The 26210-nt window shown below is 44.0% G+C and overlaps 2 protein-coding genes across 5 annotated transcripts in view; one reads left to right on the top strand and one right to left on the bottom strand.

Moving 5' to 3' along the window:
• LOC108093280 overlaps positions 1-25756 on the bottom strand; it is a 31184-nt gene extending 5428 nt beyond the window's left edge. Inside the window, exons 1-2 of the mRNA XM_043209217.1 lie at positions 25624-25756; positions 24074-24838 (exon numbers count right to left, since the gene is read on the bottom strand). Coding sequence (XP_043065152.1) covers positions 24074-24838; positions 25624-25756 — 898 coding nt within the window. The remainder of the gene's footprint in view (positions 1-24073; positions 24839-25623) is intronic.
• On the top strand, positions 385-22223 carry LOC108098618. Of its 4 annotated transcripts, none has more exons than XM_043209240.1 (9): positions 385-732; positions 18136-18337; positions 18418-18505; positions 18858-19209; positions 19274-19488; positions 19635-19691; positions 19901-20191; positions 21703-21789; positions 21854-22223. In XM_043209240.1, the coding sequence occupies exons 2-9, from the start codon at positions 18158-18160 to the stop codon at positions 22015-22017; spliced, it is 1434 nt and encodes a 477-aa protein (XP_043065175.1). In that variant the 5' UTR covers positions 385-732; positions 18136-18157; the 3' UTR covers positions 22018-22223. The 4 variants fall into 4 exon arrangements, with proteins under 4 accessions (XP_043065175.1, XP_043065177.1, XP_043065176.1 ...); XM_043209241.1 differs by having other exon boundaries at positions 398-463; XM_017201685.2 differs by lacking the exon at positions 385-732 and adding an exon at positions 17406-17478.
• Positions 25757-26210: the final 454 nt, after the last annotated feature.

Genomic DNA, 26210 nt, shown 5'->3' with positions numbered 1-26210 from the left:
CGCATCTGAATTTCACATTGGAACTTGAGCGCACCCATTCATAATTAGAGGCCCGGCCATCTGTGCAATCCGTCAGAGAAATTCCTTGTGTGGAAAGTGCACTGTCACTTTTCCCCACTGTGATTCACTCTGGATACAAAGACCCCTCATTGTGGGTGTCTGGAAAACTCTAATTGCGGATGAATAGATTATGGCCAAGACTTTGCTCGCTGACGAAGATCATGACGTTTTGTTCGTTGAGACTTTGATCATTCCGCCGCCTGTACAATAAACTTATTGTTTAATTAAGAGAGTCCGAAGAGCAGCATACATTTCTCTTGGGAGCCGCACTCTTATTTGTTTATCCAGCTCCAAGCTGATACTTATAGCAGAGTGCCAGAGAGAGAATCTGATCAGTACAAAGTCGAAAATCGGGCGGAAAGCATTGCGGAGATCGCGGAAAACATATAAGCAAAACAAAAAAGTAAAAAAAGAGAAGTAAAATAAGTAAACGTGAGCACGATAAACGTCGAAAACAAACAAAGTGTAGATATAGATACATAACGCACACAAGTGAAACCCGCCAAAAAGAATCGAGAAAAGCATAAAGCCAATTGAACTGAAAATTATTGGGTTCAATTGCTGAAATAACGAAAGCAGACTGAAAGCTGCATGAGAACTTTTCGGATTTCGGGGTGAAAAGATTCTATATTGGACTCATAATATATAGCAGCTGACCTAGCAGCCTTATAGGTATGTGGAGATGTTCCATCTGCTCTGTCAGTATAAAAACACTTTGCTCCTAATTGGTTTATTGGCTCGAAAAGATAAGCCGATGGCTATTGGCTGCATCCCAAACAGTTGGCTTTCTGCTCGACTTGCGCTTTTTGCCAGTGCAACAAATTTCCATTTAAAAGCACAATCAATCCATGTTTGTGTTTTTTATACCCCTTCCCCCTCTGCCGTCTATTTTCTGATTTTTTTCAGTCTTTATTTACCCTCCGTTTTTGCCGGCTTGCATAAATTTTGTGTATAGAATTTTTTCTTCAGGACCAATATACATTTTTTGTTATACCACCCAACCCACTGTAAGCTCTAATAAATTCTGCGGTGACTAATATAAAAATTTTTTTATATTTTATTTTTAATACAAAGAAAATGGTTTATATTCGTGTTATATATTTATTTTAATGTTAACTTCTTATCACGCATTTAATATATAATTTTGTTGTGTTTCTTCGTAAATATACATTATTTTCGAAAAAAACCCGACATCCGATCTTTTTTTTGTTGTTCGTATGCGTATACTTTATGTCGCTGATTATGAATAACTATGTAGTTCCATTATTTCATTTTTTCACTGTGTCTCAATGTATACTCTTATCAACAAATATTTTTAAAAAATCACGACTTGAAATCTACAGCACAAGTTTTAAAGTTTAAATACCAACGGTAAAAAGACTTTTTTTGTTACAAGCAAAACCAAATTTAAAAATTTAAAATTCATTAAAATAACTTTAACGAAAAGAACAACTTAATACTCGCATTTAAGTAAACAAAATTTGTACCTACATAAGCTCTAAATATCAGAAAAAGAGTTATAATAAGTTGGGTTATAATCGCACAGCTTCTGAACGGAAGGCTTGCATTTCAAGCTCGAAAGGCAATATGCAAACGAATTGACATTTATAGATAAATACAACGATTTGTATTACGATTGCGTCGAGGGCCATTGTCATTGATCAGAACTGTCGCCGATGGGGAAAAACGCCTTTTATCCAGTAAAACTCGTTCCGCGGATCGTGAAGTGCCGATCTCGCGCTCCTGAGACTGTGTCGTTGAAAACTGGATTCGTCCCAGATCTTGCCCTACATCCAGAGGCCAAGACAGAGGACCCTCAGTAAGTTATCCGCTCGACCGACTGCCGAATTGTCATTATGCTGCCGCAAAACGTTACTCTTTGGGAATGAAATGGGTGTTTGGGCCAAAAACTCTCTCGACCTTCCCACCCAGCCCACAGATATCAGCGAAAACGACAAGCCGAGTTTGTTTGACTACCGAGCAGCGGCGGCGGAGAGTCGGCTAATGAGCAAAACGGCTTTTGTTTGTCTTTTGGCCCCAAGTTCCCCAGTTCCCCGGCTCCCCAGTCGTCGCTCTTCGGGCTTCCAGCCAAGCAGAGTACCTGCGTAAACCAGTTTTTGCTAATTTGGCAAAACACAAAAAAACCGTCGACATATGTACACTCTTTGGTGCGGGGTTTGGGCCCCAATATGTTGTTTGTCTTTCGGCTTTAGCTGCTGCTTTTTTTGACACTGATGCGGAGAGCGAGGCAGAACATATATAATTTGGCCAACAGCAAACGAAACGTGTCGTCGGCGTTCATTGTCTTCGTCGGAGCTAAAAGATACCGAAAGAATCTGAAAGATACTTTTCACTTCGCGCATAATTAAAGCTCTTGCACGTGCTTACATGTGTGTGCGTGTGTATTTGCCCTTTTGCTCCACAAAATATTTCAAGTTCAAGCCTTTGCCTTTGCCATTGCCTTTGCTTTCGCTCACATTTTTGAGCACGGGAATCCCCAGAAGCGTTGTACTTGAGCCCCCATTTACTCGTAAATCGCTCTTTGTTGTTGGTTCCTGTTCCCTTTTAATTTGTCGTTTCATTGTTAACCCGCAAAGTGTGATTTTCTTTACCCCCTTCTGTATTTATTATAATTCTACCTTGAGGTGACGTAGAACCGAGCCTTATCAGTCGTGGACTTTGGGATTTCCTAGTTCGTTGGACTTCCATCAGAATTAGTCATTGCTTAAGTGCTGGTCATGAATCTTAAGTGCCTATAAGTTACCCATGGCTCATCGTGGTCTCTAACTAGAATGCAATTGCTATTTATGGGTAGAAAAATCGTGCTCTTTACTTAAAATAGAGTCTAAGATTTAATTGCAACTGCACGAGCCAACTAATTGCCGTTTTGTCTTGGATCAAATTTCTGTGAGCCCAAAACCGCAGACACGCTTCAAGAATTCTAGTTGGGTGGTCCCATAATTCCCACGACTGTTGTGGTTTGCCACTTTCACTCTTACTCACTCTCCTAATTGAAATCCAGATGCGTGAGCAAGGAAATTCCTATGCCTCGGAGTTCATGAAAAGGTTATTTTGCATGTAGTAAACAGTAATAGCTATTAAAGTCGTGATGCATGGCCAATGCCCACCAGTTTACAGATGACGTAACCGATCTCAAAACCAGTTCGAATATTTGCCTATTCCTTAATAGCTGGTTCTTGCCATTTCTGAACTTTAAACATCAAATCTGTCAACGACCTTCAGCCCTCAATCAAAAGGCTCGAATAGCAAGCACCTGAGCAAATCATCAATTAAACTCGGAGTTGCGCTCTTAACTTAAGAGCAACTTGATCAAAGCACTTGAATAAATTCGTATAATTAAAACGACCGATTACTGGTTTTAATTTCAATGGGTGTTGAGTTCACAGCTCAAATGACGACAATCTGTCATTAAGTCGAGCAATCGAAGAACTAACACGCAAAGCCTTAAAAGCAACTGAGTTTTTGCACAATAACCTGCTATACTCATTAGTAAAAGAATTGTATAATAATTAGTAATTATATGAGATTTTTTAACACACTCATAACCATTGCTTCTCACATAGGATATTAACTTTTTATTGTATAATTATAGCATCATTGAGAAGAGGGTAAAACCAAAAATGGCTTAAAAAGTGGATGCACATTAAATAACTACGGGTCTAATTATAATTAAAGAGCGTGTGCCATTTAAAAGTCTAGGAAAGCGATTTATATATCCGCAGGCTAATGAGCATAATTAGTTTTACGGATGCCAAAATTATTCATGAGTTCAGAGTTCCCGGGCAGAAGATTCGCTTCGGTCATGCTCAGTGGCTTGGATCGTTAGAAACCGCGAAAATATGTCACTACCATGAGATCATAAAAAATATAATATCCAAGAACAAAAGCTTAGGGAGTGCTGGACTCTCTCCAAATATTAATTGGTATTCAAGCTTTAAACAATTACCATAAGCTATTGTCTGCACTGGGAATCCTGATGGCTAATCACACTTAATTAAACAGAATTTCAAATGAATCACCGCCCGGCAAGCTTGAATTTATTTACCGATTTTTGGCAACGTTATACCTGCAAATATTTACCTTGTTTGTCACACTCGATTACCGCTGACCTTCCGTCCGCGGACGTGAAATTTGTATGCAAGGGCGTGGCACGCCTTCCCCCGTCCCTCCTGCCTCCTCCCTCCTCCCATCAATAATCCGAAACTAAACGTCTCGACCTCGGTAATCCTGGTGGCACGTGCCCATTACCACTCCCCGAAAGTCCCAAGCAAAAGCCAGAAACCCAAGCTCAAACCCAATGGCAATCCCTCATCCCGTCGAAAAGCCGTCGAGTTTGCTCAGCGTGTTTTAATTAGTTCGGGGATGGCAAAGACTAGCTTCGCAGCAAAAACGCTTTCTGTTTGACTAATTGACCGAATTTGGGACTCGGTCACGCCCCCTTTCCCCCCTGCCGCCCCCCGTCAACTCCCCCATCAATCATCGAAGAGCCGAAAATTTCGACACGCCCCAGATTTATTGAAATCGTGCAACGTGCCACTGCATTTGGGGGCAAGTTAAGTGACAGTTTCGAACTGCATTTTCCCGGTCATTTGCATTCGGACACCTAATCTCTGGCTGCGCCCATAATAAATGTGAGGTAATTTAAGCCACGAGCTGACAATATTCCGGATTAGTCATCTATTATGGTGGCTGAGAAATGTCACCTTAAATGGAGTGCAGCATTGTCTATCATCATTTATTGGTTTAGCTGATGAATAGGGAAAAAGCTGAGCAAATATTTTCCAGCAAAATACACATCGTGTTCAAGGGAAACGAACAAAATTGCGCAATGCTTTTTACACGTGAAGTAGATATCCAAACTCCAACTAATCCATATTGGAACTCCAATTTCAGTAGACTTTTGGCCACCATTTTTCCTTGGCCAACTTGTTCGGAACACCTCAGTATTGAGAAAGTCTGTGCAAAAGTTTGTGGCCATTGGACATTCGAATTTCGGTTTTCACTCCGACCACAAATACTAACCGATTTGTGGGCCAACTAAGTAGCTCAATCAATAAGCAGCCACAATTCCAGGATATTTCCGGTCAAGTTGGGGACTTTGATTTCGCCCATAAATTCCAGGGCCCAAATGGCAGCTAAAGTTTCATTTCAAAATGCCAATTTGTTTGCCATTAAATCGAATTGAAGCGTCGAATGGAATTAATATTTGAAATTTTCCCACTCGGGAGGTTAATGGCGGAGGAAGCTACTTTCCGTTTCTTTTTTTTATACACAGAAATTTAATATGCACTACGGGGCAATGCTATAAGGCCACTTAATATTTAATGTATGGATGTTTGGGCCGCACTCGCAGAGGAAATGGAAAAGGGGGAGGGAAAAGGGGGGTGTTTGCTCGAGCCTGGCATTTTCATTAAAACTTTAAGTCACTTTTGGTGCCGTTATTTGATGCTACTATTTTGCATTATTCAAGAAACTGCCACCAACGCCGCAGTTGGGCAAACACAGCAGCTCAAAGAGCCCCCAGAAAACACACACTCAAACACACACACTCACACACACACTTACACACATGAGCGGGGAAAGGCGAGGGGAGGGGGATTGTGATTCGTCCTTGTCCTTGACAACATATAGTAGGCCCGACAGGCAGCACAAATAGACGTGTGCCAAAATCCACAAACAAATGCCGAGCAAACGAAGCGTAAGACTCGGAGGACACACATGAGACCCGAAAACCGAAGACCGAAGACCGAAAACCGGAGACAGGAGACAGGAGACAGGAAGACGGGACAACGGATCCATTTTACTTGGGTAGTTGAGCCACCGCCACCGTTTGAACTTTGCCATTCAGACAGGACCCCAAAAGAAAGAAAAAAAAATGTTCCCGAAACGCCAGCCGACTAAACAAATATGGGGAGTCTGTTGGGGGGAGTATTTTAGGGGAGTCTTTGGGGAGGAGCCTTTTGGGGGGAACCTTTTGGGGGAGAGGAGTGTCGTGGGGACAGGATGGACCTCCCAATTGGAGCCGCAGCTTAGCAGCCGCACAAATGCGGAAGCGTGCAGCATCAGCAGTAACCAACAGCGAGCAACGGCAACAGCAGCCACCGTAATGGCAATCTGTCAGTTCTGGCCAAAACTAAACAATGCCCACACCACACACCACTACACACTGACAGTTTCACGGGAAAGTCGTTGCGTACCGGACGTGTTTTATATTCGAGTGCGCGAAAACAAGTTTCCTACGTTGTGATCCGCGTGTGCGACATCTAAAATTGAAGAGAAGGGGTTGTAGCGACCCATAGTTGTGGAAGGATAAACATACCAGTGTGCGGAGGTCTTCCCTGGACCCCAGAATCCCTCTGGCTCCAGTAGCGTCGGCTCGGCACTGGGACGAAGGGGTGATACCCCCCCTGCAGGTGAGTGAAAGCCCTTTTCACTCAATTTTCCGAATTGGGTGATTAGGTCTGCCATCTTCGTGGTCAGTTGACTGATCAGCTGCGCTGCAGAGTTACCAACTTTTGCGCAAGCGTTAGCCGAGCTGCCAACTCGCGGGGAAAGCTCTAAAGCAAGCTCTCCTCCGACCAAGTATAGCATATTTTTAGGCGACAGGTAGGAGTCAAAAGATTTAAAGGATGGCGAGCCGTGGCCCTGGCCCGGTTAGCATAACTAAGGAGACGACTCAGGGCAAGGCCAAAAGCGCAGCAGCTGAAGACTCTGCTGCGCCGGAAGCTGACCCATTTAGGAAGAGTAGCAAGATGGGGAGATCACCGACAAAGGTGCCAAAATCTCCACCCATCTTCTCGCCTGCAGTAGAGCAGGAACAGGCGGATACGGCGCATGCTGGAGGTCCCACAGAAGCGGGGGTCTTCCATTTCAGCGCAATTTCCGAGCAGGGACTGGCTCCGCTTATCGCCAATGGCGACATAGACGGAGTTGTTGGAGCGATCGGGGCGAAATTGTCCCAGCTTAACAGTATGATGTTAGGCAAGACGAGGGTGATGGTGACGATTCCTATGAAGGAACTCGTGCAGCAGGTCATCGCCCTCCAAAAGTCAGCAGTCAGGATTCTGGAGACGGCTCCAAAAAATCCCAGTGAGCAAAAGCCCACTCCCAAAAGGTCACGTGAGAGCCCTAGAGCCGGTAAGCTCTCAGCGCCAAAAAGGCAGAAGGTGCCGCAACCTTGCGGTACAAGCAATAAGGTGGTGAAAGCCATAACCTACGCAAGTGCAGCGAAGCAAATTTCCGGCCCCCTTCCGCCGAGCCATGCGGACAAAGGCACGAAGGAGGGTGCGGAGAAATGGTCGACGGTTACCAAAAAACCGAAGAAGCAGCAGCCAAAAAAGCAGCAGCAGCATAGAAAACTCCCTCCACGCACAGACGCACTAGTCGTCAAGTGTGGCGAGGGCATGCAGTATGCCGACGTGTTAAAGTTGGTGAAAAACAACCCAACTTTACAGCAACACAAAGATTGCGTCAAAGGCATACGGATGACTGGTAGGGGCGAGCTACTCATCAAAATGATGAAAACGGCCGACCCAGCCACATCCAAATTACAGAAGGCAATGCAGGAGACTCTGTCTGATAAGGCAGAGGTTAAAGAATTGAAGGAGCTAGTCCAGGTTGAGATTAGGGACATAGCAGAGTTCTCGTCGAAGGACGATATCATCCAGGCGGTTTTCGCCAACTATGAGGGCGACATCCCACCTGCGGCCATTCCTTCCCTAAGGAAGGCATACGGGGGCACACAAGTAGCCAGGTTGAGCATCCCGCCCGTTCTTGCGGAGAAGATCCTAGCAGAAGGAAAAATCCGCATTGACTGGGCGCACTGTAGGGTCCGTAAGTCCGATGAGCCAAAGCGATGCTATAAATGCCTCGCATTTGGTCACATGGCCTTGCACTGCCGTAGCAAGGTCGATCTGTCCAAAGCGTGCTTTAACTGCGGTGGGCTCGATCACGAGTCCAAAAGCTGCAGCAAAGAGGCACGCTGCCTATTATGCGCAAAAACCCAGGGCGCAAACAGCAAGCACCACACGCTTAGCAGAAGCTGTCCAGCTTATCAGCAGGCTCTCAAAGCAAAGGGGAAATGAAAATTCTCCAATTGAATTTGAACCATTGCAGAGCGGCCCAGGACTTGCTTGCACAAACGGTGCGAGCCCTAAAAATAGACCTGGCCATCTTGAGCGAGCCATACGCAAGTAAGCACGATGGGATTTGGTTTCAAAACTCCCAAGGTGGTGCAGCAATTTGGAGCTGCAGCCCGAGACCACTGCAGATCCAATGCCGGCATTCAGGCAGAGGTTTTGTCAGGGCGAAGGTGGGTAGCCTTACCATCTATTCGTGCTATATTGCACCCAGTGTCGACTCGCAGACATTTGGCAGCATTGTTGACGACATTCTGGAGGACGCCAGAGGACGACACCCCATCATCATTGCCGGCGATTTCAACGCCTGGGCAACGGAGTGGGGCAGTCGCCTCACAAACCATAGAGGCCACATATTGTTGGACGCTATTGCCCGGTCAGGCCTCACTCTGGCTAACACAGGGTCAGCCAACACATTCGAGAAGGCGGGAATGGGTTCAGTGATCGACATCACGTTTATGAGCCCAACCTTAACCAGGACGTCAGCATGGCAAGTCTCAGAGATATATACCGGAAGCGACCACCGGGCCATCACCATGGAAATAAGAGACGGGCGATATAAACGCAAAAACATCAATGCGTCCACTGGGTTCCGAGATTCTACCCTCGACCCGCAAGCCCTGATCTTAATGGCGGAAGATCTCGTGTATGACGAGCGTAAGAACGCCAACGAAAATGCTGTATGCATTAAAAAAGCAACCTGGTCAGCATGCGCAGCTTCCATGGAAAGGAGACGTGCTGGCGGAAATGGGTGTCCCCCGGTGTATTGGTGGACCGATGCCATAGCGGAGGCGCGCAGGAAGTGCCACCAGGCACGAAGGCAATATATGCGCTCTCGAGGTAGGCCGAACTTCGCCTCACTCCAACGCCTCTACAAATCCTTGCGGACGGCTCTTAAAAAGGAGATCTCCGCGAGCAAGAAACAATGCTTCGCTAAACTATGCGATGACGCAGACACACGTCCCTGGGGCACAGCGTACAAGCTGGTAATGGGGAAGTTGGCGGCCTTCAGCCAGCCCACCCCAACATGTCCTGAGCAGCTCAGCAACATAGTGGCGCACCTCTTCCCGCCGAGTGTAGTACTGCAGCCACAGCAAGAGCCCTCCCCGCTTCAAAGTGAGATTTTTCCCACGTTCACAAATGCTGCGGAAGTCTTGGCTGAAGTTAGGAGAATCAAAGTCGAAAAGGCCCCTGGCCCAGATATGATCCCTAACAAGGCATTAAAGATAATAATGACGGAGAGATTGGAGATCTTCGTAAAGCTCTTCAATGCCTGTTTCGCACAGAGAACGTTCCCTGAAGCCTGGAAAATGCAGAGATTGGTACTATTACCCAAGGGCAGTCAAAATGACAACCTTGCGGCCTATAGGCCACTCTGCATGCTCGACACTGTGGCAAAGGTATACGAGAGGCTAATCTGCAACCGCATCGAAGTTGCACTGTCCGAGGGTCCGGGCTTATCCCACAATCAATTTGGTTTCAGGAAGAAGCGATCCACAGTGGACGCGATCGGGCTGGTACATAAACTGGCCTCTGAGGCAATCCAGGGAGCACGTTGGCGAGGCGGTAGCAAAAAATACTGCCTTGTGACTACCCTGGACGTAAAGAACGCATTTAATACTGCCAACTGGGTGCGGATACTCTCAGCCCTGAGACGTTTACAGGTCCCCAGCTATCTGGTGGACATAGTCTCAGAGTATCTTAGCAACAGACAGCTTCTATATGATACTGAGGAGGGCCGTCGAAGCTATGCAGTTTCAGCAGGAGTTCCCCAGGGCTCGGTGCTGGGCCCTACCCTCTGGAACTGCATGTACGATGGAATACTGAACCTACAGCTCCCTGAAGGAGCTACGATCATTGGCTTCGCAGACGATATTGCTGTCGTCGCAGTAGCGAAGCACCTAAATGAAGCCGAAGCAGTAACTAATGCGTCTATCGAGCAAGCTTCCCACTGGCTATGTGCTAATGGCCTGAAGCTCGCCGAGCACAAGACGGAAGCCGTCTTGATCAGCAGCAGGAAGGCAGTAGAAACCGCCCAAATAATAGTGGGTAGGACAATTATACGGTCCAAGCCCTTCATTAGGTATCTTGGCGTAATGCTGGACCACCGGCTTACGTACAAATTCCATTTAGAGGTGACGGGCAACAAAGCGGCCAAAGTTGCCACGTCTTTAGCTAGAATGTTAGGGAATGTTAACGGGCCAAAACAGCAGAGCAGGCGCCTTCTGGCAAATGTGGTGAAATCCACAATCATGTATGCGGCACCGATCTGGGCTCCGGCCATGACCTCGCCCACATATAGTCGCTCATGCAGGGCGGCATACAGACGCGCCGCACTCCGAGTTATATGTGGCTTTCGGACCATTTCCGAGGAAAGCGCGTTATTGCTAGCCGCCACGACGCCCCTAGACCTGCTCGCAAAGCAGGCGCAGGAGCTGGCCGGCGAATTTGCATCGATCGAGGAGAGTAGAGCCCGCGTGGTCTCAGCGTGGCAAAACCGGTGGAGTGGAAGCACAAAGGGTAGGTGGACGTACAAGCTACTGCCAGATGTGAAGCGTTGGGTTGAAAGAAAGCACGGACAGGTTGACTTCTACATGACGCAACTGTTGACAGGACATGGGTGCTTTAAATCCTATCTTCATAGGTTTGGGCACGAGACGGACCCGTTCTGCACACAGTGTACTGGGGCAATCGAAGACGCAGAACATGTTTTCTTTTTATGTCCGAAATTTGAAGCTATAAGGCATGAGCTCAGCCTAGCAATTGGGAAGCCGTTCACGGTCTCTGACCTGATGGATACGCTACTGGGCTCACAAAACAATTGGGATGCCGTCAGCAAAATGACAGTCTTTGTCATGAAATCCATGCGTCGCGCTGAACGTCAGCGCAACCGTCGTCTAACCTAGTTTAATTACTAGTTGCGGCTTTTCAGGCCATCTCCCCCTCGCGAAGTAATACCCAAGGTTAACCCCTGCGGTTGTACCGTGAGAAGGGAAACGGAGAGTAGGTTCGGGGTTTTACTGGGTGAAAGACCCAGACTTCGGCTCTTCAAGCTTTACCACCTACTATAAAAAAAAAAAAAAAAAAAAAAAAAAAAAAAAACACTACACACTCACACACACTACCACACACCAACACTCTCTCCCGAAACGGACAGGATAACGCATTCAGCCGGCGAGACAAATTGACAGACAATTTAGCTGTCAATTGTGCGTTGCCTGTTTGGTCGACAGTTGAACCAACATCCTGGCACTCGGCGGATGACATTATTAGTTTTACCCCGAAGCCGGACAAAAGCCAGACCCGCTAAGTCTAAGCCTGTGCCAAACGCATAATTTTAGCTTAAATGATATAAAGTCGAAAGCGGTTTAAAAGCATAATATCATTTCATTATGCTAAATTATTTAAACATCCTTTGACAGTTTCGTTCGGATGAAATTTTCCAATTAAATGACTTCGTTTGTGTCAGTTTTATAATAAAATAGAACAGGCCAAGCTAAAATTGCAGTCTTGATTAAAATCTTGTTAATACACCAAAAACGGCAGTTTCACAATATTCTCTACCTATATGAGATTATTTCACCAAACTAATTCTGCAAATAAATAAAAATATGTGACTTATTTAACGATGCATCAAATCATGTTATTTTCATGTCACAAAGCAATCTTTAGATAGACGATGCGAAGTATTGTAGGACTAACAAACAATTTTTGACTCAAAAAACTCATGAAAATATTACCAAAAAACCCTTAATTTTTTAAAGTTATAATATTAAAAATTATGTTAATTAAAAATCCGCAACAGACGTGAAAAAAGCAATTCTTTAAACCCATTTAGATTCTATTTAAGCCCCAACAAGAGCATTTAGTCTTCATGAATTTTCCAATGTCCTCTAATCCGAGCAGCAAATGCAAAGCACGCAGGATAAAAACGGCGATTTGCCAGATGACAGTTGAGCCGATTCTTTTGCAGGACTCCAGAACTGCCGAGTGCTTAAGGCGTTGTCGCCAGGACAATGAATTCGTTTGTGTAAGCAGCTGTAAGCACAGCTGCCTACTTTGGGGCATTTATCATACGCCGCGTGGGCCAGGCGTTGACATAACAATTAAGCGAATTGGCCACGCTCATCGGATGAACGATGGAGCGGGCAGAATACCTTGGCTGATAATGTATTTTGAGTTATATTTCATAACGACAGGCTGCCAGTGACACTCCTTCCCCCAGATCTTCCCTTTCGCGGTGCTGTAAGGATATTTATGTTCTTGCCACTTCCTCTTGGCCAAGACATTCGGATCCTTCTCGCTGAGTGCATATAATTTCGCTGGCTTTGGTTTTGGCTTTGGCTTTGGCTTTAGCTTTGCGCAACTTTTGCAATTAGAACTGCAGCCAAGTAGCCGAGTGGTTGCTCACAAAGTGCCATCAACTTTGGCGGCACTTCAAGTGCGTTGGGCTGAAACCGCAACTACCTAGTACTTGGCAGCCTGGCAGCCTGGCACTTGTTGTGCCTTTAACATGTTGATATTGTTTCCCCGTTTGAGCCCGATGCCTCCGCACTGATCCCCCGGAATTTTCGCAATTTTCGTTTGCGGCTCGTGGCGCTGTCACATGGCAAAACTCAGATGTCGAGCATTGCGAATGAAGTTAAGTTCCCATGAATGTGTCAGCCGGTGTGTGTTTTTGTTTTCCCCCTTGTTATATTGTCCCTGTTGCCTGCCTGGGAAATACACAGTACACAGGACGGAGGACGAAGGACACAGGAGGCAGGACACAGGACAATGCCTGAGTGACAGTGGGGATACATGCTGCAGTGGCTATCCTTTGTGGAATGAAGTCCCTGACGGATGTGGAAAGAGCATGATAACCGAGTTTCGATGCCCCACTTGATTCGGTTCAAAGGTGCCTGCGATAATGAACGCCACACACACTGCTCCCATGGAATTGATCACCACTGTGTGTGCATTACATCTGTATCTATCTGTATCCCATCCCCTTCTCAATGTTATAGAACACATTGCACTGAGTCGCCTTCATTTCGAACGGAATGAGCAACAAAAACTTGACAGCAGTGAAAAGAGGGGGAAAACATTTTCCACTTGCATTGTTTCTCACTGGATGATGATGCCCCACTTTGTTCTGTTCTGTTCTGTTCGTGAGTGAGTGTGCGTGCCGCATAAATTTCATTTTGAACAATAATAAGAAAAGTTGGGTGCCGTTGGCCTGCGGCCCAAGCTTCCAGTCAGATCAAAATCACACAAGAAAAGCCAGAAAAAAAACGCCAACAATGGCTGGCAAAAAGTGTGTTTTTGTGTGTGCATTAAATAACAAAAACACCGAACAAAAGTGTGGCGCAAACAAAAAAAAAATGGCAAGAAGGGCTGAGAAGGGCGGGTGACATCAGGCCAGGGCCATGTTACGTATACGCACCATTGAGCGGCCAAATCGCATTACGCATACGCCATGTGGTCCGTGCAACCTGTGTGTGTGTGTGCAAAAACACAAAAAAGAATCGGATTCGAGCAGCTTAATTACAGCCCACCAGCAGCAGCAGAAGTGACCTACATCGATTCGGCATCGACAGGAGCGTCACAATTATGCAGGACTCCCCGGATGGCAATATGCAAAGGATTGGATTGGATTGAGTTTCGCATGGATGGGACCACCTGACGTCATTTGCATTCTGCTGTTGCCGCTGCAACTACGTGACCTGCCTCCACGTGAGACACTTTGACACTTGAATAGAGCTAAAGCCGGAGCTCGAGCTGGGGAAATACCCGGGATAACTCTGTCTTCGGCTCTGCGGCCACGTCATGGCCCTAAGCCAATTAGGAGGAACAATGGCCATCACATCTAACGCCACCACGTGTTGCTCGGCCATAAACAATTTATGAACGAATTCTTCCACAGAAAAAATCACCATTAAGGTTAAAGTAAACGTAAACACTGAATACACACGAAAGGCATAAAATAAATCGGAGAAGCTCATCCGGGGGATTTCACTTACAGTTTTTCGCTGATCATCAGCGTCGACATCATGATGAGCGTGCCAAGAAAAAAGCGAAGCGGTTTATTGCGTATTTTTAGGTCAGAGCAAACAGCAAACAGAAAACGGCAAACAGGGGATTCAATATGAAGCATCTTCTTACCTCGCTGCATGTTTACCCCACTGTCTGTTTGCCTTTAATCGCATCTGCAATGAGTTTTCCTTTGAGTTTGATGAGTTTGCTCGCCCGGGGCCAGCAGCCGAATTTCCATATCAATTAGCAGCCCTCGCTCCGATCGAACCTTTCCGCCTGTTTGCCCAGCGCCGCCATCGAAGTGTGTCCGTATCCCTGTTGTCCCTATATATATCTGTATCTGTATCTGCATCTGTATCTGAATCTGTCCAAATAAAAACCTAATGAAATCCGATTTTCCGTGCCACTTTATGGCTTTGCCCGCCATTCGGTTACTGGCCCGCCAAGCAAAGTAACTTTCCAGGGAGGCCACAGGACATGTTGCTTCGACGGCACTTGGTAGCAAAGTTTGTCTTTTTCTTAAGGTTCAATTTTAAAGCATTTGTATACATTTCTAACAAGTTTCAAAGCAATGGAAAAAGTCACAAAACATTCTTTAATAAATGACTCTTTTATTAGTTAAAAAATAATTTAGAAAATTATTTGCAACCAATTTTGTGAAACATTAAAAATAATACTCAAAACTCATATTTGAAATTTTGATTTATTTGTTGGCAAGTTTTAAAAATTATAACAAAAACAAGCATTAAGTTTTCACTGCAATTTTTAAAATCCCTTACTTATTTTTGATGTGTAAAATTAATAGGCATTTAGCAAGACTGAATGAATCTCACCTTGTTTAGACAGTATAAAATGTATTTCTTCTATGTTTTCCACATCACATTGAATTATTTCACCTTTGTTGTAGCCGAGTGTAATCGACTCGTTGGCAGGTTGTTTGCCAAGGGGGCTCTCTGAAAATGGGGGTGTGTGCCACACTTGGCTGGCCACATCATCTTTTCGGGGCCACAGTGCTTGCCACCAAATGGCCGCACTAACGGGTAAGCGGCTCCGGGTTAGTGGCCAGGTGGTCAGGTGGTCAGGTGGCCAGCTCGTAGTTTGAACGGGTTCAGCTGGCCTTCCAACTGGCCATAGGCCAAATTGCACTCGCCCCGATGCCGATAAAGTTCTAATGAGAGGTAATCCACGTTCGGTTGCATATGGGGGCACTGGAGGTACTGCCTTTGGTGGAGAGGTGAATGTGTTACAATTTAGGCCAGCCTGGTTTTTCTGGCTTTGCAGCTACCGCTCTTTAAATTCAATTTGCCTTTGTGAAGTCAGATGGCCTAAAAAGCCGAGCGCTGAGGTGAGAACTGCATGACTTTGCATATGGTTATTAAAACTATCAGTGGACAGCGTGTCATGAATAATGCCCCAGCACATTTGGCCAAATTAAAAGGATCAAATTTAATATGGCCAAAGGATAGTTGGATTTTCTTCACCTTCGTTTGACGGTTCATCCAACTTTTTATTACATCAACCAAATCCAATTAAGAGCAGCTACTAGCTATAAAGTTACTTAGTTTGCCATGTAAAAAATGCACCTGCAAACCCAATTAAAAGGACTTGTAGTTTCACCCGAAATTCAACTGAACCAAATTGGATTACTCAGAGTTGAAAATATTTTAAAAATACAAAATTCATGCGAGAGCCGTTGATGCACGAAAATTGTGGTCATTGTCAAACTTGTCAATTTAAAAATAAAAAGCAGACCTAAATTTAGAATTCTCCCGAAAACCAATTATTGGCGTGCGTTTTTGATCTCTTTTTTGCCACACTCTGTGAAAATATTAAAATTGAATATTTAATGGAAATTCGAAAAGCAGTAAAGAAGGAAAGCCGCAATGTGAGGTTATCGAGTAGTATCGTGCTTTTATTCTGCTGTTTATTTATATTTATGATGCTGCGGATCCCGTTTTTATTTCCCTTTTTTCGCCAGCTTGTTTTCCATGCTCATTTATGCATCTGCCACTTGTGGCTCAATCGAATTGCCGTTATTGTAGCATCAAATTGGGGGTTATTCCCCCAACAAACTTACAATTTCCGTTGGCTATTCACACAATTTGAGAGTCGAGTTTTTGTGCTCTTCCAGCTGCTTATGTTGTTGCCATGTTGTTCCCGTTCTGACCCAATATTTTCAGCTCCAATAAACAGGGTTACTTGTGTGGCTTAGCAGTCGATTGCCTATCACTTTTGTATGAGTGCTGTGTAAATTCGGAGAAAATGTTTATAGATACCATGTGCAGTTGCATCGGCGAATACGTTAGCATACTTTTATGGGCAGCAGCTGCTGCAGGGCGGCGGAAATGCATTTTGGCAAATTTATTTCAGTGATTCGCATTCCATCTACTCGAAAACAAAACACGAGAGCTTAGCAACCACTGCAGCATTTTTGGGGTAAAATATGCAAACTGTTTGGTAATTATTATGTGCGAATCCAACTAGCTAACTTGTCGGCGTGGTATTTTCCATTTCCCATCCGACTTTCATGCAGATTTTTATACAGTATCAGGAACTGGGCTGATTTATGAACATAGTCAGAGTCTATGAATTATCTGTGCTTCCACTCCCATTTAAATCTCTCGTATTTCCTTCAGTTCGTTTCCTGCGGTTTCAGGTTTTCTTCGTGGCTCGTAATGCAATGCTTTTCCTTCTCTAATTGGTTGTCAACTTAACGAGGGAAATTGTACATTTAACATTCATCTCTATAGCTTTCTAGTTAGTTAATAAAGAAGGAATTGCAAAAATGGTTTACAAAGAAACAAAGGGAGAGTTAACATTGTTTGGCTTTAAGCCAACTAGAGAACAACCTTTAAAATTCCTTATATTATTTTTAAGAAGCAGTAAGTTACTGTTTGTTTTATTAACAATTTGTAATGATTCAGATGCTCTTTTGCGCAGCTCTAAAAATAATTCAACTGTCAGAAAGATAATTGTAAAATCGTTCATTCCCGTACTTTTTCCTAAAAATTCTCACTAATTGAGTTGTCATTTAATCTATGACGTATACACCGGTGGTATCTTGTTTACCAACAGAGATACGTCTTTATCGCCGCAAATGAGGCATTGCGATTCACGGAAAACATCTGCTTCAACTCACGCGATTCATTTATATTGAGAAGACTTTTTAAGCAATTGCCTCAGTGCAAATCCAACGGGCAGAGAAAAAGGATCCAGTCGGAAAATTATTTCGATTTAGCAGAGGGTTAGTTATGGCTGAAGAAGCAGCGTGAAAACAGTGTGCCTTAGAATATTAAAATGCTAAAGTGCTTAGCCATTGTGTTTTGGTGTCGAACAAGTTTTTCCGCTCGGAAAAGCTTAGCGAACCCCACCACAGTGGGTTATGGCTGGCAGATTTCGACGTGCCCGGTTACTACAAGAAAAAAAACAACAAAAAAAAAATAATAAATAAAGAAATGCGGAATGGGAAATAAAAGGCAAAACAGAAAGCCAACGAAAGTAATTCAAAAGTTTGCCACAGAGCAGAGCAGGCAACAAAAGCCAAGAAAAATTGAACTCAACTTGATGTCTAATTTAAAATAAACCCCAAAAACCAAGCCAAGCCGAGCCGAGCCAAGCCAGATCCTGATCCCGATCCCAGAAGCCAGAAGCCAAAACAAAACCGCAACAAAATTTACAACTTCAAAACTTTGCCAACGGCGGTTGTCCTGCCCGATGTGTGTTTGAGTTTCAGTTTGAGTTTTTCGAGTGGGTTTCAAGGGGGGTTTTCCTATTTGCTCGGACAGATGGATGGGGTTGGGTCAAGTACATAATTGAGATTGAGCTGGAAAAACAACAGCAACAGAAAAAAAGTTGAGTCGGGAGAAACTAATGCACAGTCCTTGCTTGCTGCCAATTGCAGAACCGCCGGCGAACCGAAGGAGATGAATCGAACTGCGCTGTCCACTGGCAGCTCCAGCCGCAAGCTTCCGGCGCTCTTGTTTGGCCTTCTGCTCTGCCTGCTCCTGTTGGCCCAGACCGCCCAGACCACCCAGACCGCTCGCACTTCCTCGGAGGATGAGAGCGACTTGGCCGTCATTCCGCCGGATGCCGACAATGTGGAGGTTTGTCGCGAGTCGAGCGTGAAATCCAATCCGGCACTCTGCAACTCTGAATTTCTTTCTCCCCTTTTTCTCCCCGGCAGATCCATCAGGTTAGAATCGTGGACGGCGTCCTGCAGGAGGACCATCCGGTGATCATGTACAAGGAGGACTTTGTCAGCGAGGATTATGGTGAGGCCTTACACACATAAATTATAAAATACGGGTACATTTCATAGTAAAGAACTAGAAAGCAAGTTAGGCTATGTTATATTCATATATTCATATCACTTTTTCAAGCATACAAATCGAAACATACTTAATTTTTATTTCCTTTGGGGTTTTGATTGCATCAAAAAAAAAACCATGCTAATCAAGAATATATCCACATTGTAGAAAGTTTAACCTTAAAATTAATCTAAATGCAAAATATTCAGAATTGTTATATCGAGTTGTATGTTTTATATTTTCATTTCAAAGTAATTGATATTTAGGCCATTTAAAAACCTAAAAAATACAGTTAACATTTTAATTTCCCCCGCAGATCCCACTAAGAACGAAACCAATCCAGGTCGCCACAAGAAGCACAGGAGGACCCACCACCATCGCGCGGAGCCACAGCAGGAAAGTGAGGACGACAAGATCCTTTTCGACATCCTGCCGGACAAGCCGATCGTGTTGTCCGATGACCTGAAGGCTCTGCCGAAGAGCAACGTGGAGGCCGCCCAGCTGGCGGAGCCCATCAAGGAGCCCCTCAAGGAGGAGTGGCTGGGGAAATACCCCAAGAAGGTCCACAGTCGCCAACGCAGACAGGCTCAAAATGCTTACGAACCAGTCTATGAATATTACCGTGAAAACCCGAAGTTGAACTACCTAAGCTTCTTAATCTACAAGCGGTAAGAGTAAATAATAACTTATAAAATAATAATGAAATAATGAGTGTTCATTTTGTTTTTTTAGACCCATAGCGCCTGGTAAGGCGCCACCTAAGCTCCAACCGGTCAACCAGTCAAACAATATTTTCCGTCAGGACACTGTTCCGCAACCCGATTTCGTTGGCAACCGCGATGACTTCAATAGTATAATTCACAATTCAGATCCAAACATCGCGGATTTCTCCATATATACGAGCACAACCAAGAGGCCACCGTTTGTGATCATGGAAAGCGAGCCAGGTGGGTTGAAAATAAAAAAACGTGTTTGAATAGCACAATAAAATAATATAAAAGTATTTCTTAGATGGCATAATAAATGCTATCTCACCCAATCAGTTATAGTTGTTTAGTTACTTAATTAGTTAATTGCATTTTAACACTTTCAGTGACGAGAAAACCAATCGGCAGCAACAGCTGGGGCAATGGCCTAAATGGCTGGGGAGGTAGGTTATATCTTTCAATTATATATCCTCCCAAGCACTCACAACCCATTAAAAAAGTATATAACAAAGGGCTTCGCCAGCTAACCTCATCACCCACAAACCACTCAAAGCCATCTAAAACCATCTAAAACCATCCACAAGCAGCTGCCTCTGACTGTCGCTTTATCTTTTACTCGACCTGACCAACTGCCATCTTTGTGAATTGATAGGGAGCGGAAGCGCGGCGAGTGGCTCGCGGCCACAAAGGCCGCCCACCCGGAGGCCCATGGTGGGACTCCCGACGGTGCGTCCCGAGGCGGGACAGGTCCGCCCACCAGCCGTAGACAGCCAAACCACCAGCAGCGGCAACAGCGAACCGAAGGTCAGCAAGTGCGTGTGGGCGATCGTGAACTGCTGCACCAGCGACAGCCAGAAAGTGCGGTACAGCTGCTTCGAGGAGTTCGGCTGCCACGGAGCCTTCTGGGACATCAATCCCTGTGCGGATCAGGTTGTCCGCGACGGTGCGTTTGCCAAGGTGTGGCGTGGTTACGCCTGATGACCGGCGGATCGGCGGTCCACCCATCGAAGATGCCGGTGTTCTCGGTGCTGATTTAGCTTAAACTTAGCACTGTCTCTCCAAAGCAAACTTAACTTATGCTACGCATACTAGGTGTTAACCCCCTGTAAATATGTTGAAACGAGGAGGTTGGCGCTGCCTTTCCAACTCTTCCATAACAATATCTCAACACCATAGCTGTACCATTAATAAATCTGCCATGAACAAACCGTTTGATGCTTATGATTACCTGTATGCTGAATAATCCAAAAGATTAATCTTGTTACTCGCTGGCTCAGGGGTCTCCTTTAAGTGTTAACAAAGTTAAATGGCTTAAAGTTTGGATAACTAACACTTTTAATAATACATTGAAGATAATGTATTGTATTTTGTACCTATTAAACAACAATAATTAATTTAAATGTGAGTAGCGGGTTACTTTAACACAATTCTTTATTTTCCTTTAATACAAGCTTCCATGGTTAAGGACACAATAACCAACAAACAACAAGTTGCAGCTCACACATGGTTTGGTTTCCAATTACTAAATACTGCCTCTGCTGTGTCGTCAATTACCGCATCGATTTCATTCCATCCGAAAAACCAAATTAAAATTTTCCAATTTACTCGAACGACTTAAATATGTTTGTTTAATTGGTTGCCAATCGAGTGTCCAGACATGTAATGCGCTCACAATTCAATTGCAATTACACAATCCCTTCAGCCATATCAATTAACCAGCTGCCAGGAGGCCACCATCCACCCACTGGCCACTGGCCATTGATGGTCTATCTTTTAATTGGCCGTCTATAACATGCCGCAGAACCCAATTTACACCTGCAAATCCAATTGCTGGCTCCTCTGGCTGCGGTTGCTCAGCTGGAGGATGTAATTATCTTGTTCATCCATAATTGGCACATATACAAACTGAGAGAAAATTACACTTAAATAGTGAGCTTATCTAAGCTTCAAAATAACCTAAGTATCATTGCAAAAACAATGGAGTTGCCACAGGAATCTCTGGGGAATGGAAACCACTTTAAAAGGTTTCTAAGAGAATGCTTTTAAAATCAATGCATTGTGTTTTGGCATTTATCCTTAGTACTTCTAGGCTCAAAACACATTGAGGTTTCAAAATCTCTTGAGATTTGGGTGACACTTTTGCAAAAATATAATTTCAAAATTAAAACTTTATCTAAAATCAGTAAGTAAACTAACTGATGAGGAAATGTACTAAGCCCTTCATTTGTTGTGCTTGTCACTAATATTAAATTGCAGTGCAGTTGCCGCATGTTGTTCATTAGGGAACAAAGTCCGGTCCACTGTTCATTAATTAAGTGGACAACGGACGCACTCAGTTGGTGGAAGTGCACACAAACATAACCGAACACAAACCCGCAGAATTCCGCAGAACGCTGCACCCACTAACTTGCACTTTAGCACCATGGTTTACATGCTGACGCCTCTTAATTGCAGCGGATCTCGTGCCCTTAGCCGGATTCTCGCCCCCGGGCCTCGCCTCCGCGCCCCCCACCCGTCGTCCCCCCTCCTCCTCCAGGATAGGTAAGCCGACGCCTCTGCGGCTTTTAGACCGCACGCCCACTGACCAGTCCCACATCCTCCGCAGACTCCTTGCAATTTCCCCAGGAGCTGGGCTACCAGGAGGGCAGCCAGTGCCAGAGGGCCTCTAAGTACTGCTGCTCCCAGAAGAGCATCGGATCCCAGTACGACTGCTTCCACCACTACGGCTGCCCCGAGAGCATCTCGGCCGTAATCTCCAGCTGCTCCTAGGACTCGCAGGATGCTGGATAAGTCCTGAAATGGACTGAGTCTAAACAATCATTGCGACAAGAGCCTCGCGTTTTTACAGCCCTTTTTGCAGCATTAGGGTTCCCAGATTAATCTCGAACTATGTATAATATCACTTCTAGTCGGCTTTGCCCATGAGGCTGGTCCTAATTAATAAAGATTTTTCTGTACTAAACTAACAAACGTAATTTGATTAGTGTGTAATGGAATTAATTATTTGAAAAGGTATGTATTTCCATTTGAAATTCTTAAAAACTTAACTTAAAGAGTACAGCTTTAGACATTGGAATCTTAAAGACCACATAATTAAAACAAGTTATTTAAAGAGCTGTGAAATAATTTAAATTAAAAGTCCCTCTTATCTTACTAGCCAGAAAATTTCCATTTGATGATATATAATATAATTCTTTTTTAAACTCTTTGCAAGGGCTAGTTAATCAAAAAACCTCCAAAATAAGTGAAAGTAAAGTACCACTTTTCTAATAAACCACACAATTGCTTGTTAACGAATGCAAATTTTCGTTATTTAACTCATTGCATTTCAGCACTGAATTGTAGACTAAACTTACTTCCGAACCAATGATTGTTTAAATTGAAGTTCCTCTTCTTTCTCGATTCACTTCTTTTCTATTTCGAGCTTAAGTCCTTCAGCCCAACACCTCTCGAGAAAGCGTCCTGGGAAACAATCCAAAGCAGGACGGCGACAGCCTGACAACAAATCTCCGCTGAGTTAATTTGCCAGCCTAATGTCATTTCCCCCGACATTCAAGGACCCAATCGCAGGACGTAAGGCGATTACGCAGTGGTCCGTCCACTGCCCCTTTTCGAATTGTGTTTAGCTGAATGGATCTGCGTTCGCTATTCTTCAGTGAATTGCGGGAGGCGCTCTACTACACTAAAACATAAATTATTTTTAGGAGGCTCTCATCACTAATTTGGTTTCCAAAAAAAAAAAACATTAAAAACGCTACATTTATAGAGACCCTAAATATTAATCCATTGATCATGGATTACACAAAAATTCACTTTTGTTATATTTTCAAATGGTTATATTTTCAAATTGAACTATTTTGTTGAGAAGGTTTCTATTTCTATTTTTAGTACATTCTTCCTTTTTAAAATTTAAAAGAAAGAGCGGTCGGCTTAACTTACTTCTTAGGCTTTCAACCATTTATCATCAAGTCTTAAGACAGCCATCATAGCTTAGTATTTAATGTTTTGACAGTTTCTTTCTTTCAGTTTCCTTCCATATCAGAAATTCAGTATAAACACTGTAACTTGCAAGGGAAATCGGTCAAAAAATAAAAAATTAACTAATGATAACTAATGTATTCTTGTTTTGTAACATTATTTTTGCTCTGGTAAAGAACAGACAGAAGACCTGCTGTGAACTGGCCGCGAAACCCACTTATCATCTTGGCAGAGAAAGGAGTCACAGCATTAGATTCTAAATTTAAAAATAGTTAATTGACTAGACTCGCATCTAAGACTAACAAGACATGTCCAAAATGTGCAAATTATTCTGTATAAACCTAGGGAATAGTTATACGTAATATATTTATGTGTAAATTTTCAAACTTAAGGGGTCGAGAAAGAAATCTGAAAAGTGGTCACCTACTACTGGCAACTGCAACTGGAATTTAAAAGTGAATTAACATTTTCTACCAGTAAGTTTTATATTATATATTATATATTATATATTATATATTATATATTATATATTATATATTATATATTATATATTATATATTATATATTATATATTATATATTATATATTATATATTATATATTATATATTATATATTATATATTATTCGATCTTTCCTATGGCAGCTATATTATACAGAAATCTGAGCTTGATTAAATTTAATTCGAAATTCAATAGTAATCATGAAACACAATTTGGGATTAATCAAGTAAACAATTTTTTTCTGTTATTTTTTCGATCTCTCCTATGGTGCAAAAACTCGAAAACTTTTGGTAAAAGTTCAGAAAAAAAAAACTGAGAGACTAGTCCCACTGTGCGGAGTACTCACCGCTGCCACTGTCGTAGGATCTGGTGGTGGAGCCGCTGGTATTGGAGCGCTTTATCTCGCGTCGACCCATTTTGTTTGCGGTTGGCGACGGGTCCTCCGGGTTTTGCTGGCGATGCTGGTGCTTCGGGTGATTCGTGTGATTCGGGTGCTGCTGGTGCTGCTGGTTGCGGGGTGATTCCGGTGTATCGGAGTCCCGGGGCACGTGGCACGTGGCAAGGAGCGCACAGGCGGTGGAGGCAGCCGCTTTGGCAACCGCCGAGCTGTACTGGCCACCAACTGTGGTGCTGTTGGGGTGGGGCAACTGTTGCTGCTGCTGCTGCTGCTGTTGCTGTTGGTGGTGCTGCAAGTTCAGCGAGGGCGTGGAGACGGTGGTGCGGCCACTGTGGTGCAACAACGCCTGCCCGGGAACGGTGGGCGGGAACTCGAAGTAGTTGGCCTGCAGCTGATTGCCGAGCAAATTGATGGCCGGCTTGGTGGCCAAACCGCTCGAGTTTTCCGCGTGGCTGGTGTGACTGGAGCTACTGCTTCGCCTGTGCTGGTGGTTCTGGTACTGCGGATGCGGATGCGAATGGTGGTGCTGTGTGTGCTGATGCGGATGCGGATACGGATGCGGATGTTGGGAGTGAGGCGGAGTGCTGCTGGTGCTGCTGCTGCCGGCGGGATTGGTTGCAACTTGGTGCGGCGTGGGCGGCGGCGGGGGGCAGGCGTTGCTGATGCTCCCGCTGCTGGTGGAGGATGATTTGCGCAGTGACGATGGTCTCAACCCTTTGACAGGGTACAATGGGTACTATCGTCCGGCAACGCGTACCCAATCGCGGTGGTCACTGTTGTACCAAATGCCTAAAAACAAACAGAGGAGAGGAAAACGTTAATGATAATTGATTGCTTTTCTTGTTTTCGTTTTCTTTTGGGCCATAAACCTTCTTTGGGAAGACTTAAAAAGCTTTAACGTGTTACCTTGATAAACTGATAAATGAGGTTGAGTATTGAAAATATTTTTAAATTCTTAATGGTTTAATTTTTATCTTCGTAAAGCTCATTTGCCCTTGAACTTCTTTATTGCTTTCGAATAAAAATAAAAAGAAACTCTTATAATGATTTCGAATGATATACTATACTTAGCAATTACAAATTAAGTAAAATTAATAAAAGGAAGGTATATTTATATTTCATTTGCTTTATTTAGAATTTATATGCCAAACAATATATACAGAAATAGAAAATGTATACGCATTAGCGAAGATTTACATTTTTAGGCGAAATAATTATAAAAGACGGCTTGGTAAAATCTATATTAAATGGGACAAAGTAGTAAAGTCAAAGAAATAGATCATCAGAGGATTAATGACCAATGGGAAAGTAAAATAGTCCCTTAAAAATCAATTCAACCAAAAGTTAACGTTCGACCCAATTTTTTCGCGTGTGCCACAAAGACAACACCCAAAGTGGTGGAAAAACGTGGCTGGGTAATCGTTATTGTAGTCCATCGATAAGCGGACATTAACTGCATGCACACACACATACAATCGCACACACACACACAGACACACGCACGAAGGACGAGGTCAAAGTGCACTTAAAGGCAACTCCAGTGCGGACGCGTGTCCTGCATGACAACGCAGATTGCGCATACGCCCCGTTAATGTCCGCCATTAGCAACGCCATTTGGGACAGCACGGCCATCGTCGGCGTCAATTTTGCCAAATATTTGGCACATGAAATCATTTTGTGCTAATAAAATTTAACGCCCCATGGGCGGTCGTTCCATTGATTTCCTGTAAAACGACAGGCCGCAAAAACTGACCACACATTTTGCTCCTTCCTCTTTCCACAAAACAAAAAAAAAAAACGACCGCATAGTAATCGCTTCTAATGGCTGGGCATTAAGATTCACAGAGAAATGCCATTAATATCTATGTTCCACTCGTAAGTGCCAAGGATTAGCAGGGGATTGGCAATCAAAATTGATTAAGTCGCCACAACAATTGAAAATTTAATGAGGCGAACTCGGGAAAGAGTCCTCGCTCCACAAGAAAAACTAATTAGGGCACGACAATGGGGGAGATGTCAAATAAATAAATTTGTTTGCCCAGCTGGAAACTGATTTTTACTGAACTCAACTGAGTAAAGTGCACTT

This window comes from Drosophila ficusphila, unplaced genomic scaffold (assembly GCF_018152265.1).
Source record: "Drosophila ficusphila isolate 14025-0441.05 unplaced genomic scaffold, ASM1815226v1 contig_791, whole genome shotgun sequence".
NCBI classification, from domain to species: Eukaryota; Metazoa; Arthropoda; class Insecta; order Diptera; family Drosophilidae; genus Drosophila; species Drosophila ficusphila.
This window is presented reverse-complemented; position numbering and strand designations above follow the sequence as displayed.

What these genes read in the sequence shown, in the direction of transcription:
- LOC108098618 (XM_043209240.1), top strand. Translation starts at nt 18,158, where the DNA reads ATGAATCGAACTGCGCTGTCCACTGGCAGCTCCAGCCGCAAGCTTCCG. An exon ending in CTTTGTCAGCGAGGATTATG is followed by an intron (nt 18,506 to 18,857) that starts GTGAGGCCTTAC and finishes TTTCCCCCGCAG; the next exon opens with ATCCCACTAAGAACGAAACC. An exon ending in TGGCCTAAATGGCTGGGGAG is followed by an intron (nt 19,692 to 19,900) that starts GTAGGTTATATC and finishes GTGAATTGATAG; the next exon opens with GGAGCGGAAGCGCGGCGAGT.